Source organism: Scyliorhinus canicula, chromosome 4, assembly GCF_902713615.1.
Source record: "Scyliorhinus canicula chromosome 4, sScyCan1.1, whole genome shotgun sequence".
Classification (NCBI taxonomy): domain Eukaryota; kingdom Metazoa; phylum Chordata; class Chondrichthyes; order Carcharhiniformes; family Scyliorhinidae; genus Scyliorhinus; species Scyliorhinus canicula.
In genome coordinates this window covers 244,130,047-244,145,879 of record NC_052149.1, presented here as the reverse complement: position 1 = coordinate 244,145,879, position 15,833 = coordinate 244,130,047, and the positions used below count along the sequence as shown (strand labels likewise).

Genomic DNA, 15,833 nt, shown 5'->3' with positions numbered 1-15,833 from the left:
TTGCTAGGCATAACCTCCCCCTGACAAAGCCATGCTGTCTATTCCTGATCATTTTCCCACATTGAATTCAATTTGTCAATTTTCTGCTCACTCACTTATCCTGTCAATATCTCTGAGTAAATTTGTCAGATATGATTTTCCCTTCATGAAATTTTGATCAGATTTAAAAAAATATATTGCCACAGTACCAGAGGTTTCTCTCCCCTTTGAGAACTGAGCGCAGATGATTTAACCTGAGGATCACCACACCTCAGGCAAGGGACAAGGTTGAGAAGGTGGGGACTTTGTGAATTACCTCAGTCAGTACAGGAATTAAACTTGCAATGTTGGCAATGCTTTGCATCATGAACCAGCTGTCCGGACAACTGAACGAAACAACCGCCTCATGGATAATGACTTTTCAAATACACAATTATTCTCTCCCTCATAATCAATTCTAATATATTTCCAGTAACTGAAGTTAGACTAACCGGCCTGTAGTTTCCTGCATTTTGCATCATTCCCTTTCTGACAACTAACCAATACTTAAACACTTCCAGAATCCAAGGATTTCTGGAAAATGACGACCAATGAATCTATGATCTCTCTCGCTACCTCTTTTCACATCCTGGGTGCAAACCAGCAGGACCATAAGACAAGGTTATTGTCAACTTTTAATCCCTCTAATCAACCTCAAATGAATTCCCTGGTGTTGGTAACTGTATTTGATTCCTCCCCCATATTGTTTGCTTGGGATGCTGGTCGTATTCTCAACAGTAACGACAAGTGCAAAATTATCTATTTAACTCCTCTTCCATTTCTTTGTTCCCTCTAATCATTTTCCCAGTTTCCGCAACGTTTCGAACAATAATTGATAGCAACATAAAATTATGGATGACTTGTGCTCGCTCCATCTTTCAGAGGGTCTTCATGATTTCTGACGACATTACAAAGCACTTGCACTAATTCCTCGTACCTGTCTGTATGGCCAGCGTTGGTCGCGGACTGTGGTCTGCTCACTCCAATACAAACAATATCATTCATTTCAATTTTGCCAATTGGTTCTGGACTCTTGTCTGTTTCATAGAAAAGAAGGGATCTATCCAAAGAACACCATTGCTTCTGGAATTCTGCAAGAAAACAAATTGCAAAGGAAATGGTTGATTTGGAATTAAGCATTTGCAAAATAAGTGCCTTTTTGTTCATAAAATATAATTTGTGCCCATAAAGTTGTGAAAACATGACCTGCAGAGGGAGTGCTTAGCAAAGCAGGAAAGAGAAAAGCGAATACCAGCTTTGAATGTTGGAAGTTAAAAAAGAGACAAACTTACTTCCAAACCAGAATCTGGGGGCGATGTTTAATTTTCTGCAAACCCTTCCAAACTTTGAGGAAAGCAATGCAGAGGAATTCTTTACTTCATTTGAGAAGATAGCTAAGCAAATAAAATGGCCAAAATAAATGTGGACATTACTCTTCGAGCAGGTTGATAAGTAGATCTCATGCGCATCACTGTCAGAAGTGATATCTGTGGAGTGTGAGTGTTTATGAATTGGTTCCAGAAGTGAAATTTCGGAATGCAAGGAAACAACCGAGGCAGACCGATATCGAGCTTGAGAGGCTAAAAGAAAATAATTTTGACTGTTGGGTATGGGCATTAAAAATAGGGACAACCTCCGAAACTTTGAGAGAAGTAATTCTTGTTCTGATCCCAGTCTGTGTTACTCCTGGACTGGAAGCTCCTAAATAGAACCCTGGCTCAGAAAGAAAACATTGTGGAACAGGGTTAAAGGGCTGCTAATTCATTTTTAACAACAAGAAACCGAAAACATTTATTAAATATGAAAAGTTTGATGATAGTATAATATTCCTGTACTCCCCCTTAGCTTCAGAAATATATACAGTTTTCAAAGGCAACACCCCATTTCCAATTCTCCTTTCAGGCTTCCTTTGGCTTCAATACTTTTACACAAACTCCGAGACCCAGCCCCCGATAGCCACAATTATTTTAAATAACATCTCACAAACTGTTGTTAGTAAGAAATCATTACCTTAGAGCTAGTTGTCACGGCCAACTCCAAGTCAGTTGTCTGTCTTCACCGAACAGGACCCTGTTCTAGTCCCTGGGTTGGATTCTCCACCGTTGGGATGCTCTGTTTTGCCGGCAGCCCAGGGATTTCCTGATGGCGTGGGGCTGCCCCACATTGGGAAAGACCATTGACCAGCCGGTGAAACGGAGAATCCCGCGGTGTACTGAAGCAGAATTCTGATGCAGCGAGAATGAGAATCCCGCCCCCTGTTTCCTCGGTGCCTTTAACTTCATATTTCTTCGAAACGTCACTTCATTTCTCTAGTTTCCCTAACTAACTGTCCTTGACATTTTTGCACTTGCTTTTTTCAACCATTACTCCATGGTATGGTTTTGCTTCTTAGAAAGACTGAGAAGGATGTTTCCCATCCAGCTTCCTATAATCAACTGCTACATTCAGTTAAACATTAAATCACAAAAATCCTTCCTCCCCTAAAGATGCCCCTTGTAACTAAGCAGCCATTTTTACATTTCCAAGCTTGTTTGCTTTTTTATGCTGTAACCTTCTCCAAGCTCAAAAATAATCATAATAATCGTTATTATTGTCACAAGTAGGCTTACATTAACACTGCAATGAAGTTACTGTGAAAAGTCCCCAGTCGCCACATTCCAGCTCCTGTTCGGGTACACTGAGGGAGAATTCAGGATGTCCAATTCAGATAACAGCACATCTTTCGGGGCTTGTGGGGGGAAACCGGAGCACCCGGAGGAAACCCTCGCAGACACGGGGAGAACTTGCAGACTCCACACAGACAGTGACCCAAGCCAGTGATTGAACCTGGGACCCTGCTGCTGTGAAGCCATAGTGCTAACCACTATGCTACTGTGCCGCCCTAGCTTTACTCACAGTGACCGGCGATTCTCCGGCCCGGATGGGCCGAGCGGCCTGCCGAACCCGACCGGTTCACGCCGGCGCCAACCACACCTGGTCGCTGCCGGTGTGAACAGAGCGCGACCGGTGACTGTGGGGCCTGTGGGGGGCAGAGGGAGGATCGAGCACCACGGGCGTGCTCAGCAGAAGTTTGGCCCACGATCGGTGCCCACCGATCGTCGGGCCGGCGTCTCTAAAAGACGCACTCTTTTCCCTCCACCGCCCCGCAAGATCGAGCCGGCATGTCTTGCGGGGCAGCGGAGGGGATGACGCCAACCTGCGCATGCGCGGCTGACGTTACTTTGGCGCCGCTGGCCACGTCATTCCTGGCGCGTCGCTTTGACGCAAGCATCAAGACCCGGCGCGCGGAATTCACGCACGACCGCTCCTAGCCCCCCCCCGGGGGGGGGGGGGGGGGGGGGGTGGGGGGGGGGGGGGAGAGAGAGAATAGGGGGTGAGGAGCGGCCTCTGACGCCGGAGTGAAACAGTCCGGGTTTCACTCCGGCTTCGGCCGTTTGTCTCCCGATGGGAGAATTCCGCCCTTTATTTCTAATATTTAACAGAACAAATATGGATAACTTAAAACTATCTCTGTCCGCCTGACATGCTCTTGGATGAATTTAAGGATTCAGTTCAGTTGCTAGAACCCATGTTCAAGGCTAAAATGTTAGAATAACTGGACAGGCAGCGGAGATGGATGACAAATATGAACTGGTTCATCGATCAAAACCTTTTTTCCGTTACAGCCATTAATAGAGAAGGGTAGAAGGTGGAAAGGTGAAGGAAGGAAAGTAGCCGGGGAGGGGAAGGGATAGCTGTGAATTCTCAGGACATTTCTACTCAGACCAGAAAAAGAGGTGCTGAGGGTGGAAGTGACACTCCATAGGGTCAATGCTTTGTCAAAGAGTCATCGGACTTGAAACGTTAGCTCTTTTCTCTCCCTACAGATGCTGCCAGACTTGCTGAGATTTTCCAGCCTTTTCCCTTTTGTTTGAGATTCCAGCATCTGCAGTAATTTGCTTTTCTATCATATTATAGCCGCTCATCCCCAAGGGGTCTCGTACAGCCAGATTGGCAATGATTCCCTTCTCATTACACAGTACCCAGTCTAAGATGGCCTGCTCTCTAGTTGGTTCCTCCACATATTGGTCAAGAAAACCATCCCGTATACACTCCAGGAATTCCTCCTCCACAGCATTGTGGCTAATTTGAGATGCCCAATCTCTGTGAAGATTAAAATCACCCATGATCACCGATATCCCCTTATTACATAAATCTCTAATTTTGTGTTTAATACCATTCCCAACATCACCTCATGAGGTAAGGAAACCATTTAGGAGAAATGTGTGAGTCAGAACTCGCTTAGATTATGTGGCAAAATTCAGAGAAAGGTTGAGCAGAGCATGCAAGTTAGCTGGGGGACATTTAGAGATATCACAGCAAGTGATGAAGACAAGTGCAGATAAAACGCTATCGGATAACATATCGGGACCTGAAGGACATCTTATTGAAGGACATGTGACATCTATGAAAGACAGGAAGTTAAGAACAGGTGGAGGGTGGCTCCTTTATGTCATGATGGTATTGGACTTCTGGTGGTGGCCATGGAGTAAATGGCTGCAAAGTGACTCCTCCCCGAGGACACATTCTTTGGCCCTTTTTTGGCCCATTTTCGGGGATATTGCAAGCAGAAAAAGTGACAGGATTCAGGAAATAGATTTTCTCCTTCGGCGGGAGTGCCAAAAAACAATAAAACAAAGAGATTGTCGAGCAAAGAAAATTCCTTAGAGCAGGACGACATGCGTGGCGCTGAAAAGGAGACGATGGTTGGGGCACCTGTGATGTCGCCCTACACAGTGGTCGATGGAGCAGTTGATCGAATTTATTTTGGTCGAATTCAAGAATCAGAGGCTGGCATCCTCAGAGGACCTTGCGAGATCTGCGGAGTCGATAAAGACAGCCCTGGGGAGAGTAGAACAGAGTCTGGATAGGCAGAGGGCGTCGATCCAGAACATTGAGGAATCAGCGGTTGACCATGAGGATCAGATTGCCTCTTTAGAGGCCAGAAGGCTGGTAATGGCAGAGGTGCAAAAAAGCTGAGGGTGAAGACTGAGATCCGCCCACAGAGGCTGAAGTTAAGGATCGTGGGGATACTTGAAGGCACTGAAAGAATGAAGGTCACGGAATTTGCAGCCAAAATGTTTGAGAAGCTGGAGGGAGTCTTTGACCCTCCTCCCGTAGTGGATGGAGCTCATCAGTCGCTGGGGAGAAGGCAGAGAGCGGCCATGGGCAAATCGCATGGGGCTACACTGATACCTCGACAAGTAGAAGATCCTGAAGTGGGCCAAGGAGATCCGTAATTGCACCTGGGAAGGCCACATGGTCTGTATTTTCCAAGATCTGGGAGCAGAGCTGGTCAAGAGAAGGACTTATTTTAATAATAGAGCGGTGACTCAGTCTTTCTGGGTTTTCTGTTTTCGATTTGATGGAGATAATGACCCCGGGATGGTGGGAAAGATGGTTTGCTGACAAAGGTCTTTGGAGACATTGGGTGGTGGGGGATGGGGGGGCGAGGAACTTGGCGGGGACCAGGGAGATGGCTGAGACAGGGGTCAGGAGAAGCTGAATGGGTTCTGGATGTGGCTGATCCCCCCCCCACCCCCACCCCCCCCCCCCCCCCCCACCCCCGCCCCCCGCAAACTAGATTGATCTTGTGGAATGTGAGGGGATTGAATGGGGCGATCGAGAGGTCTCGAGTGTTCGGCCACTTAAAAATTTTGAAGGCAGACACGGATTTTATGCAAGAAACTCACTTTAAGATCAAAGACCAAATGAGGTTGAAGAACGGGTAGGTGGGACAAGTGTTACATTCAGGGCTGGACAGATGCGGGGGTAAACAGTGCTTATTTGCAAAAGTGTGGGGTTTTCGGCGAGCAACATAGTGGGAGACCCAGGGGTAGATATGTGATGGTAGGTGGGAGATTGGAGGGAACGCCCGTCATTTTGGTGAATGTTTATGCCCCCAATTGGGATGACGCTGACTTTGTGAAGAAGCTGTTGGCTAAGACTTTGATACTCTTCAGTTGACCATGGGTGGAGATTTAAACACGGTGCTTGACCCTGTGGTGGCTTGGTTGTATCCTGAGTCCCTGAAGGTGTCCAGTAGTGAAGGAGCTGTTGGGGCTTATGGAGGAGATGGGGGGTGTGGACCAATAGCACTTTGGGAATCCGACAGCGAGGGAGTTCTCCTTTTACTCACACATACATCGGTGTACTCCTGTATTAATTTTTAAAATTATGGATGGGACGTTGCTGACAGGTGTGGGAGGATCGGAGTATTCGCCAATTGTTGTGTTGGATCACACGCCACAAGGGGAGAAGGGGGGTTCCCAGTAATCACAGTGGAGGCTGAATGTAGGTTTGCTGACGGATGAAGGGGCAAAGATTGGGGCGGCCATAGACTCCTATGTTGAGATTAACAAAAATGAGGAGACCTTGAAGGCAATAATCAGAGGAGAGCTGATCTCGATCAAGGTACATAGGGATAAATTTGAAAGGGTGGGAAGGCTAAGGCTGGAGTCCATTCTAGCAGTAGATTTAGATTAGATTTAGATTTATTGTCTCGTGTACCGAGGTACAGTGAAAAGTATTGTTCTATGTATAGTCCAGACAGATCGTTCCATACATGAAAAACATTGGACATACAATAAATACACAATGTAAATACACAGGCACAGACATCGGGTGAAGCGGACAGGAGTGTAGTACTACTTGTGGTGATATGCATCACTGTAGATACACAAGGGGTTAATGTAAGAACACGTAGACTAGCTAGACACTAGAGGGAGCACCAGAGACATGACACACAGGCACTCAACCAATAGGTCAGTAAGATAGGACACGACCAATGGGCATTCACGATATACACAGAGGTGACACTACCACAATGGGGCATTACACCAACCCATATATAAAGGACACAGCACACATGATCTTCCTCTTTCCAGTGGAGACACTCAGTGAGTACAGACACAGGGTTGATTCAATATCACACCCATCACGTGGATTGCAGCAGACTGGTTTGTCAGTCTGAGTAGCTATAGAAGGACTACAGTAGTGACAAACCCAAGTAGGAGAATTGTAGTTTAATAAACGTGTTGAAGTTATCTCCACGTCTGAACCTTCCTTTGTCAGAGTGAACATCAAGGAAGCCGCTTATGCTACGCCAAGAGCATAACAAGATACTACTCAGTCGAGAAGATTTGTGAAGAGATCAGTTCAGTCCATAAGAGGGACATTCAGGAGTCTGGTAACAGCGGGGAAGAATCTGTTTGTGTGTGTTAGAACATAGAATACAACATAGGAACAGGCCCTTCGGCCCTCCAAGCCTGTACCGGTCAGGATACCAACCTTGGCCAAAACCCTCAGCCCTTCCTTGTGCCGTATCCCTCTATACCCATCCTCTCCATGTATTTGTCAAGATGCCTTTTGAACGCCGTTAATGTATCTGCTTCCACAGCCTCCCCTGGTAACGTGTTCCAGGCACTCACCACCCTCTGTGTAAAAAACCTGCCTCACACATCTCCTCTAAACTTTGCCCCACGGACCTTAAACCTATGCCCCCTGATGGCTGATCCCTCCACCCTGGGAAAGAGTGCCTGCCCATCCACTCTGTCTATTTCTCTCATAATCTTGTAGACCTCTATCAGGTCAGCCCTCAACCTCTATCGTTCTCATGAAAACAGTCTGAGTCTATTCAGCCTCTCCACAAAGCTGACACCCTCCAGACCAGACAACATCTTGGTAAACCGCCTCTGCATCCTCTCCAAAGCCTCCACATCCTTCTGGTGGTGTGGTGACCAGAATTGGGCGCAATATTCCGAGTGCGGCCTTACCAAAGTTCTGTATAACTGTAGCATAACTTGCCAGTTTATATACTCGATGCCCCGTCCAATGAAGGCAAGCATTCCGTCTGCTTTCTTGACTACCTTGTCCACTTGTGTTGCAACCTTCAATGAGCTGGGGATTTGTACACCAGGGCCGGGAGTCTCCGACCCCCCTGCCGGGTGGGAGAATCCCCGGGAGAGGCGCGAATCCCGCCCCACCGCCCCAAGGCCTGCTATCCTATTCTCCGGCACCATGTTTCGGGGGCCGACGGGATTCCCGCCATGCCGGTCAGGGGCCGCTGACAGTGGGACCCCAGCGATTCTCCGGACCCCAATGGGCTGAGCAGCTGTCCAGTTTTGGCCAGTCCCGCCGGTGTGAATTAATCACCTCGCGCACGGCAGGACCTGGCAGGTGAGTGTGCGGGGGCCATCCTGGGGTGGGGGGGGCCATCCTGGGGTGGGGGGGGGGGGAATCCGACCTCGGGGCAGCCCCCACGGTGGTCTGGCCCGCCATCGGGGCCACCCTGGGGTGGGGGGGGGGCAATCCGACCCCGGGGCAGCCCCCACGGTGGTCTGGCCCGCGATCGGGGCCTACCGATCTGCGGGCGTGCTGGTTCCGTGGGGGAACTTCTTTCCTCCGTGCCAGACCCCGATAGGGCTCCACCATATTGCTCGGGGGCTGACGCAGAGAAGAGAACCCCCACGCATGCGCGGAAATAGGCCGGCCGGTCTGCGCATGCGCCAAGTCACGCCGGCCTTTCGCCGCCGGCTGGAGCAGCGTCAACCCCTCCGGCATCCCACCTTACCCCCAGAAAAGTGGAGAATACCGCACTTTCGGAGACTGTTGATGCCGGAGTGATTGGCGCCGGTTTTCCTGCCGGTGTGGAGACTTAGTCCCCAGAAGGGAGAGTTCCGCCTGATCTCTCTGACTTTCTATATTCCTAAGAGTTTTGCCATTTACGTACATTTCCCCTCTATGTTAGACCTACCACAATGCATTACCTCAAATTTGTCCGGATTAATCTCCATTTGCCATTTCTCTGCCCAAGTCTCCAACCTATCTATGCCCTGCTGTATCCTCTGACAATCCTCAACACTATCGGCCACTTCACCAACCTTGGTGTCACCCGCGAACTTACTAATCAGGCCGGCTACGTTTTCCTCCAAATCGTTTATGTACACCACAAACAACAGATGCCCAAGTATCGATCCCTGTGGAACACCATGGCCGCGATGCTCCCAAAGGGAGACAAACAGCCGACGCCGGAGTGACACCCGGAGTGTTTCACTCCAGCGTGGGAGGCCGCTCCTCGCCCCCTATTCTCCGCCCCCCCCCCCGGGGGGGCTAGGAGCGGCGTGCATGAATCTCGGGCGCCAGGCCTTGACGCTTTTGTCAAAGTGGCGCGCCGGGAATGACGCGGCCGGCGGCGCCTAAGTGACGTCACCCACGCATACGCAGGTTGCCGTCTTCCCCTCCGCTGCCCCGCAAGACATGGCGGCTTGATCTTGCGGGGCGGTGGAGGGAAAAGAGTGCGTCTTTTAGAGACGCCGGCCCGACGATCGGTGGGCACCGATCGCGGGCCAGACATCTGCTGAGCACGCCCGTGGTGCTCGATCCTCCCTCCGCCCCCCACAGGCCCCACACTCACTGGTCGCGCGCTGTTCACGCCGGCAGCGACCAGGTGTGGTTGGCGCCGGCGTGAACCGGCCGGGTTCAGCAGGCCGCTCGGCCCATCCGGGCTGGAGAATTGCCGATCGCCGTGAGAAACCATTTTGGGGGGGGCTGGGAGAATCGCGAGGGATGCCAGGGCGGCGTGTCATGGTTCGCCCGGCCCTCCCGCGATTCTCTGCCCCGGCGTGGGGTGCAGAGAATCGCGTCCCATTAGTCACAGCCTTCCAATCGGAAAAACACCCTTCTACTGCTACCCTTTGCCTTCTTTGACAGAGCCAGTTCTGTATCCATCTTCATGATCAAAAAGATTGTGTCTGAGGATGAGATTGGGGAGGGCAAGTTCTCTGACATTTATGGATGGTTAATGGAAAGGAGAAGGTCTCATTGGAGTAGATAATGTGGAAGTGTGATGAGGAGCTGGGTAGGACCTTTGAAGTGAGGTTTGGAGTGAGACTCCAAGGAGGATAAATTCAACTTCCTCGTGTGCGAGGTTAAGTTTACTCCAATTTGAGGTGGTGCATAGAATGCACATGACAAAGTCGTGCATGAGCCGATTATTTCCAGAGGTGGGGAATAAATGTGGGAAATGTTCCAAAGGGCCAGCAAACCACACGCATATTTGCTGCAATGGGCAGCACGGTAGCACAGTGGTTAGCACTGTGGCGTCACAGCGCCAGGGTCCCAGGTTCAATTCCCCGCTGGGTCACTGTCTGTGCGGAGTCTGCACGTTCTCCCCGTGACTGCATGGGTTTCCTCCGGTTCCTCTCATTTCCTCCCAGTCCAAAGACATGCAGGTTAGGTGGATTGGTCGTGATAATTTGCCCATCGTGTCCAAAAAGATTATGAGAGGTTATTGGGTTATGAGTATAGGGTGGAAGTGAGGGCTTAAACATAGAACATAGAACATAGAACATTACAGCGCAGTACAGGCCCTTCGGCCCTCGATGTTGCGCCGACCTGTGAAACCCCTGTAAAGCCCATCTACACTATTCCCTTATCATCCATATGTCTCCCCAATGACCATTTGAATGCGTTTAGTGTTGGCGAGTCCACTACTGTTGCAGGCCGGGCATTCCACGCCCTTATTACCAACAGCAAAACGTATTTCCTCAACGTCATTGACGAGTTCTCCCGCTTCCCCTTTGCAAGTCCCGACATGACTGCAGCCACCGTCATTAAGACCCGACATAGTATCTTCACCTTGTTCGGTTTCCCCACTTATGTCCACAGTGACCGGGTCTCCTCGTTTATAAGCGACGAACTGCGTCAGTACCTGCTCGGTAAGGGCATCGCCTCGAGCAGGACTAACAGTTACAACCCTCGGGGAAATGGACAGGTGGAGAGGGAGAACGCGAAGGTCTGGAAGACCGTCCTACTGACCCTACGGTCCAGGCATCTCCCAGTTTCCCGCTGGCAGGAGGTCCTCCCCGACACGCTTCACTCCATTAGGTCACTCCTTTGTACAGCCACGAACAAGACCCCTGATGACCGCCTGTTTGTTTTCCCTCAGAAATCCACCTCCGGGGTCTTTGCTGAAGACACCGGGGCCTGTCCTACTCCGCAAACACGTAAGGAGCCATAAGTCCAACCCCCTGGTCGAGAGGGTCCAGCTCCTTCACACCAACCCCCAGTACGCATACATAGAGCACTCCGACGGTCGACAGGATATGGTCTCCCTCCGGGACCTGGCACCCGCAGGATCCCCTACCATCACCCCAACCTACCCTCCCCCCCCCAACCTACACCTACCAGTGCCCCTGCCCCTACATGGCCTCCACACCCCCTCCTATAGTCCCTCCCCCCTTCGCCAACCTACAGGAATGAAGTTCCTGAAGACACGCTCCCGGAGTCCACGCCTGTGCCCGCACCAACGGGTTCGACACCCGTGCCCGCTGCGAAACCAGAGCTCCGGCGATCGCAGCGCCCGATCAGGGCGCTGGACAGACTGAACCTGTGAGCCCTTCACCCCCGCCGGACTTCAATTGTTTTTAACAGGGGGTGAATGTGGTGAACGTATTGTGGTAACCATTCACCACTGTTCTACATTGTACCACACTGTTACCCATGTCGGCTCCACCTATGGACCATTGTACTGTACTACACTGATTGTATCATGTTGGTGCCCTTGTGGGCTCCGCCCCTGGCTCCGCCCCCTTGAGGGGATGTATAAAGAGCAGCTGCCCTGTAGGCGGCTCTCACTTGCAGAGCAGTCACAGGCAGGCACTGTTCTAGTTGATTAAAGCCACTGTTCACTTCAACTCTCTGTCTCGTGTGAATTGATGGTCGCATCACCCACTTAACTTCCCAAAGCAACATCCAGAAGGGACTGTCCATGAAATGTCCCATGTCTGAAAGTGTGATTATTTCAGGCTGCTGGAACACAAGCATTATAGATGGAACCATCAACTCAAAGCAACTAAGAATGGAAAATAAATGTGGCCATGCCAGCATCCTCAAGCTCTCAAAGCAAACATTTGAAATAAAAGGGAGCTGGTCTGATGTCTATCCATGAGGGGGAGCCAGAAACCATCTTCCAGAGAATATTCAAACTGTGAGTAATCCACCAGGCAGTCAGAATTATTGGATATCCATCACATACCATCTTTGCATTTCCTGCTGCTGGGCACTTTCGTCATGGCTGATGTCTTGTACATGTACCCACAATGCACTGTGGGCTGCGTGATCTCACTGTAAATGGCCGTTGAAACCAAGGAGTTAGAATTTATAATTTCTGCAGAGAACAGAGAATAGTCATGTTTCAGTTCATGCCAAACAACAACTGACAGAATGTGTAGAACCCAAGTAGGGAGACGACAGGATCACAGGTAGAGTAGAAACAAACTAAAGATGATAACTCCTCTCCCCGAAGGGTCACCCTCCCTGACCGGCACTCAGAGGAGGTAACGGTGATCAGTGTGGTGATCTAGGCGGCGACGGGACCCATGGGCGGTCCTGGACTGGTGTATCTGGAGTCTGTTCTGAGGCCCCCGCGTGCGGTAGCGGATGTGGTCCAGGTGGAGGCCGGCTTCCTGTACCTGTGTCCGGACTGAACAGGAAACCGGACCAGTTGCCCGGAGTACCCGGGACCCATGTGATGCTGCCACCAAAACTGCGCACGTATACAGCCCCCCCCCCCCCCGGTCTGAACCCCTGCTGCGAGAGTCGAACTGTCCGCCTCGCAGTAGTCCTGCTGTTGGCAGATCCCAGCATCCATGTCTCAGATGACCAGGCTGAGGCAGTCCAGAGCCGACATTCCATCAGCAACTGGTTCCACAGGTCACCAACCTGAAAAAGACGCCCTTATCCCCACTCGCTGTTTCCTGTCCATTCGTCAATTCTCTATCCATACCAATATACTACCTCCAACACCATGGACTCTTATCTTCTTATTTTTAATAAATGTTTTTATTGGGTTTTTGAACAAGGTATAATTACCGTTATGTACACAGAATAAGAAACATATATCTATATATATACACATATTTAGACGAGAAGGGCACACCCCAAACATGGAATACAATAAAATATGAAATAGACTAACTGGTGGGGTACTGTGCACCAGCTCGACAGCGGCAGCTCTGTGCATCTGGCTGAATTATTTACACTACGTAAGCACGCGACTGTTTGCGGGGGGGTGGGGGGGGGGGGGAGAGGGGGCGCAGGGGTGGCAGGGACTGGGGGGGGGGGCAGGGACTGGGGGGTGGGGGCAAATATACATTTGGGTGCCGGGGAGATAACCACAGTGTGCGACACCTGGCCGGGTCGCGTGCCGCTGTCGCCCGCCTCTCCCGGACGGTTCTCGCCGCCGTACCCCGTTTGCCTCCCCTGCTCCTCCCGTCCTCCATCCCCAACCTCCTCGTTCCCCACTCCTGGAGATGTCATGCACATTTTGGCATCCCGTGCCCCCCTTCCAACTCCCGTTTCCCTGCCCCCGCCCCATCCTGCTGGTTCTCCTCTCCTGTCCCCCCTCCCTCCACGGTTCGCCCCTCCCTCCTCAAGTTCAGCTGTCTGCCCTCCCCCCCGTGGTTCGCCTTTCTTTCTTCAGGTTTAGCCGCCCACCCGCGCCCCCCCTCCCAGTCGCTCTCTCCCTTTCATGCCTTGACTACCCTCCCCTGATTCTTGACTAAATTCCCCTGATTCTTGGCTACCTGACTATTCTTCCTCTTGTTCGTTGGCCACAAACAGGTCCCGGAACAGTCGCGTGAATGGCTCCCACGTTCTGTGGAATGTGTCGTCCGACCCTCGGATGGAGAATTTGGTTTTCTCCATTTGGAGAGATTCCGAGAGGTCGGACAGCCAGTCTGCAGCTCTGGGCGGTGCTGCTGACCGCCAGCCAAACAGGATTCTGTGGCGGGCGATCAGGGAGGCAAAGGCAAGGGCGTCCGCCCTCCTCCCCAGGAATAGATCTGGCTGGTCTGAAACCCCGAAGACCGCCACTATCGGGCATGGCTCCACCCTCACCCCCACCACTTTGGACATAGCCTCGAAGAAGGCTGTCCAGTACTCCACCAGTCTTGGGCAAGACCAGAACATGTGGGCGTGGTTGGCTGGGCCTACTTGGCTCCGTTCACATCTGTCCTCCACCTCTGGGAAGAACCTACTCATACGGGTTCTTGTTAAGTGGGCTCTATGTACCACCTTTAGCTGCGTCAGGCTGAGCCTGGCGCATGTGGAGGTGGAGTTGACCCTATGCAGTGCTTCGCTCCAGAGTCCCCACCCTATCTCAATCCCCAGGTCCTCCTCCCATTTCTTTCTTGTTGCGTCCAGTATGATGTCGGCCCTTTCTGTCAGTCGGTCGTACATGTCGCTACAGTTCCCTTTATCTCGGATACTTGCGTCCATTAGTTCTTCCAGTAGTGTCTGTCGTGGCGGTTGTGGGTACGTCCTTGTCTCCTTTCGTAAGAAGTTTTTGAGCTGCAGATACCGTAGCTCGTTCCCCCTGGCTAGCCAAAATTTCTCTGTCAGTTTGTCCAGTGTTGCGATCCTGCCGTCCGTGTATAGGTCCCTGACTGTCAGTGTCCCTCCGTCCTGCCCCCACCTTTTGAAGGTGGCGTCGGTCAGTGCTGGTTTGAACCTATGGTTGTTGCAGATGGGAGCTTTGTCCGACATTTTGGTCAGGCCAAATTGCTGCCGCAGTTGGTTCCAGGATTGGAGGGTGGCTGTCACCACTGGGCTGCTGGAGTGTTTTTTGGGTGGGGATGGGAGTGCTGCCGTGGGGAGGGCCCGGAGGGAGGTTCCCATGCAGGAGGCCTCCTCCGCACGCACCCACTCGGCTTCTGGCTCCTGGGTCCATCCCCTTACTCGCTCGGCTGTTGCCGCCCAGTGGTAGAATTGTAGGTTTGGGAGGGCTAGCCCCCCCGGATTTTGTTTTTTGTAGGACCTTCTTTGGGATCCTAGCATTTTTACCCCCCCCCCCCCCCCCCCCCATATGAACGGCATGATTAGTTTGTCCAGCGCTTTGAAAAAGGCCTTGGGGATGTAGTTCGGGATGGATCTAAACAGGAAGAGGAACCTGGGCAGTGCGTTCAGTTTGATCGTCTGGACTCTCCCCGCGAGGGAGAGTGGGAGTGTGTTCCATTTTTGCAGGTCCTTTTTTACTTCCTCCGTCAGACTGGTGTGGTTCAATTTGTGGATCCCTTTCCAGTCATGGGCTATTTGGATCCCCAGGTAGCGGAATTTGTGTTGGGCTTGTTTAAACGGCAGCCCCTTTAGTGCTGCCCCCCCCCCCCCCCCCCCCCCCTTGCTGGTGTACTGGGAAGATCTCGCTTTTGCTCATGTTGAGTTTGTAGCCCGAGAAGGCTCCAAACTCTTTCAGGGGGCTCTTATCTTCTGACTTAACCTTTTGTGAAATGAAATGAAAAAAACTGAAAATCGATTATTGTCACGAGTAGGCTTCAATAAAGTTACTGTGAAAAGCCCCTAGTCGCCACATTCCGGCGCCTGTCCGGGGAGGCTGGTACGGGAATCGAACCGTGCTGCTGGCCTGCTTGGTCTGCTTTAAAAGCCAGCGATGAGTTATCTTGTCAAACACATTCTGGAAGTCCAAATACATCACATCTACTGGGTCCCCTTTATACACCCTGCTAGAGACTTTCTCAAAGAACTCGAATAAATTAGTCAGATATGATTTCTCTTTCATGAAGCCATGCTGACTGATTAGATTATAATTTTCCAAATGTGCTGCTATTATTTTCTTAATATTCGATTCCATAAATAGATGTCAGTCTAACCAGTCTGCAGTTACCCACTTTTTGCCTCTCTCCCTGTTTGAATAGGGGTGTCACATGGGCAGTTTTCCAATCCGTCAGCACTTCTCCCGAATCTAAGGATGTTTGGAA

General features: G+C 51.0%; 1 protein-coding gene across 3 annotated transcripts in view; it reads right to left on the bottom strand.

Moving 5' to 3' along the window:
- arap3 (ArfGAP with RhoGAP domain, ankyrin repeat and PH domain 3) overlaps positions 1-15,833 on the bottom strand; it is a 386,207-nt gene that overhangs the window by 162,035 nt on the left and 208,339 nt on the right. For all 3 annotated transcript variants that reach the window (XM_038796362.1, XM_038796359.1, XM_038796360.1), the window contains 2 exons: positions 12,095-12,226; positions 956-1,109 (listed from right to left, as the gene is read on the bottom strand). In XM_038796362.1, the coding sequence (XP_038652290.1) occupies positions 956-1,109; positions 12,095-12,226 (286 nt within the window). The remainder of the gene's footprint in view (positions 1-955; positions 1,110-12,094; positions 12,227-15,833) is intronic.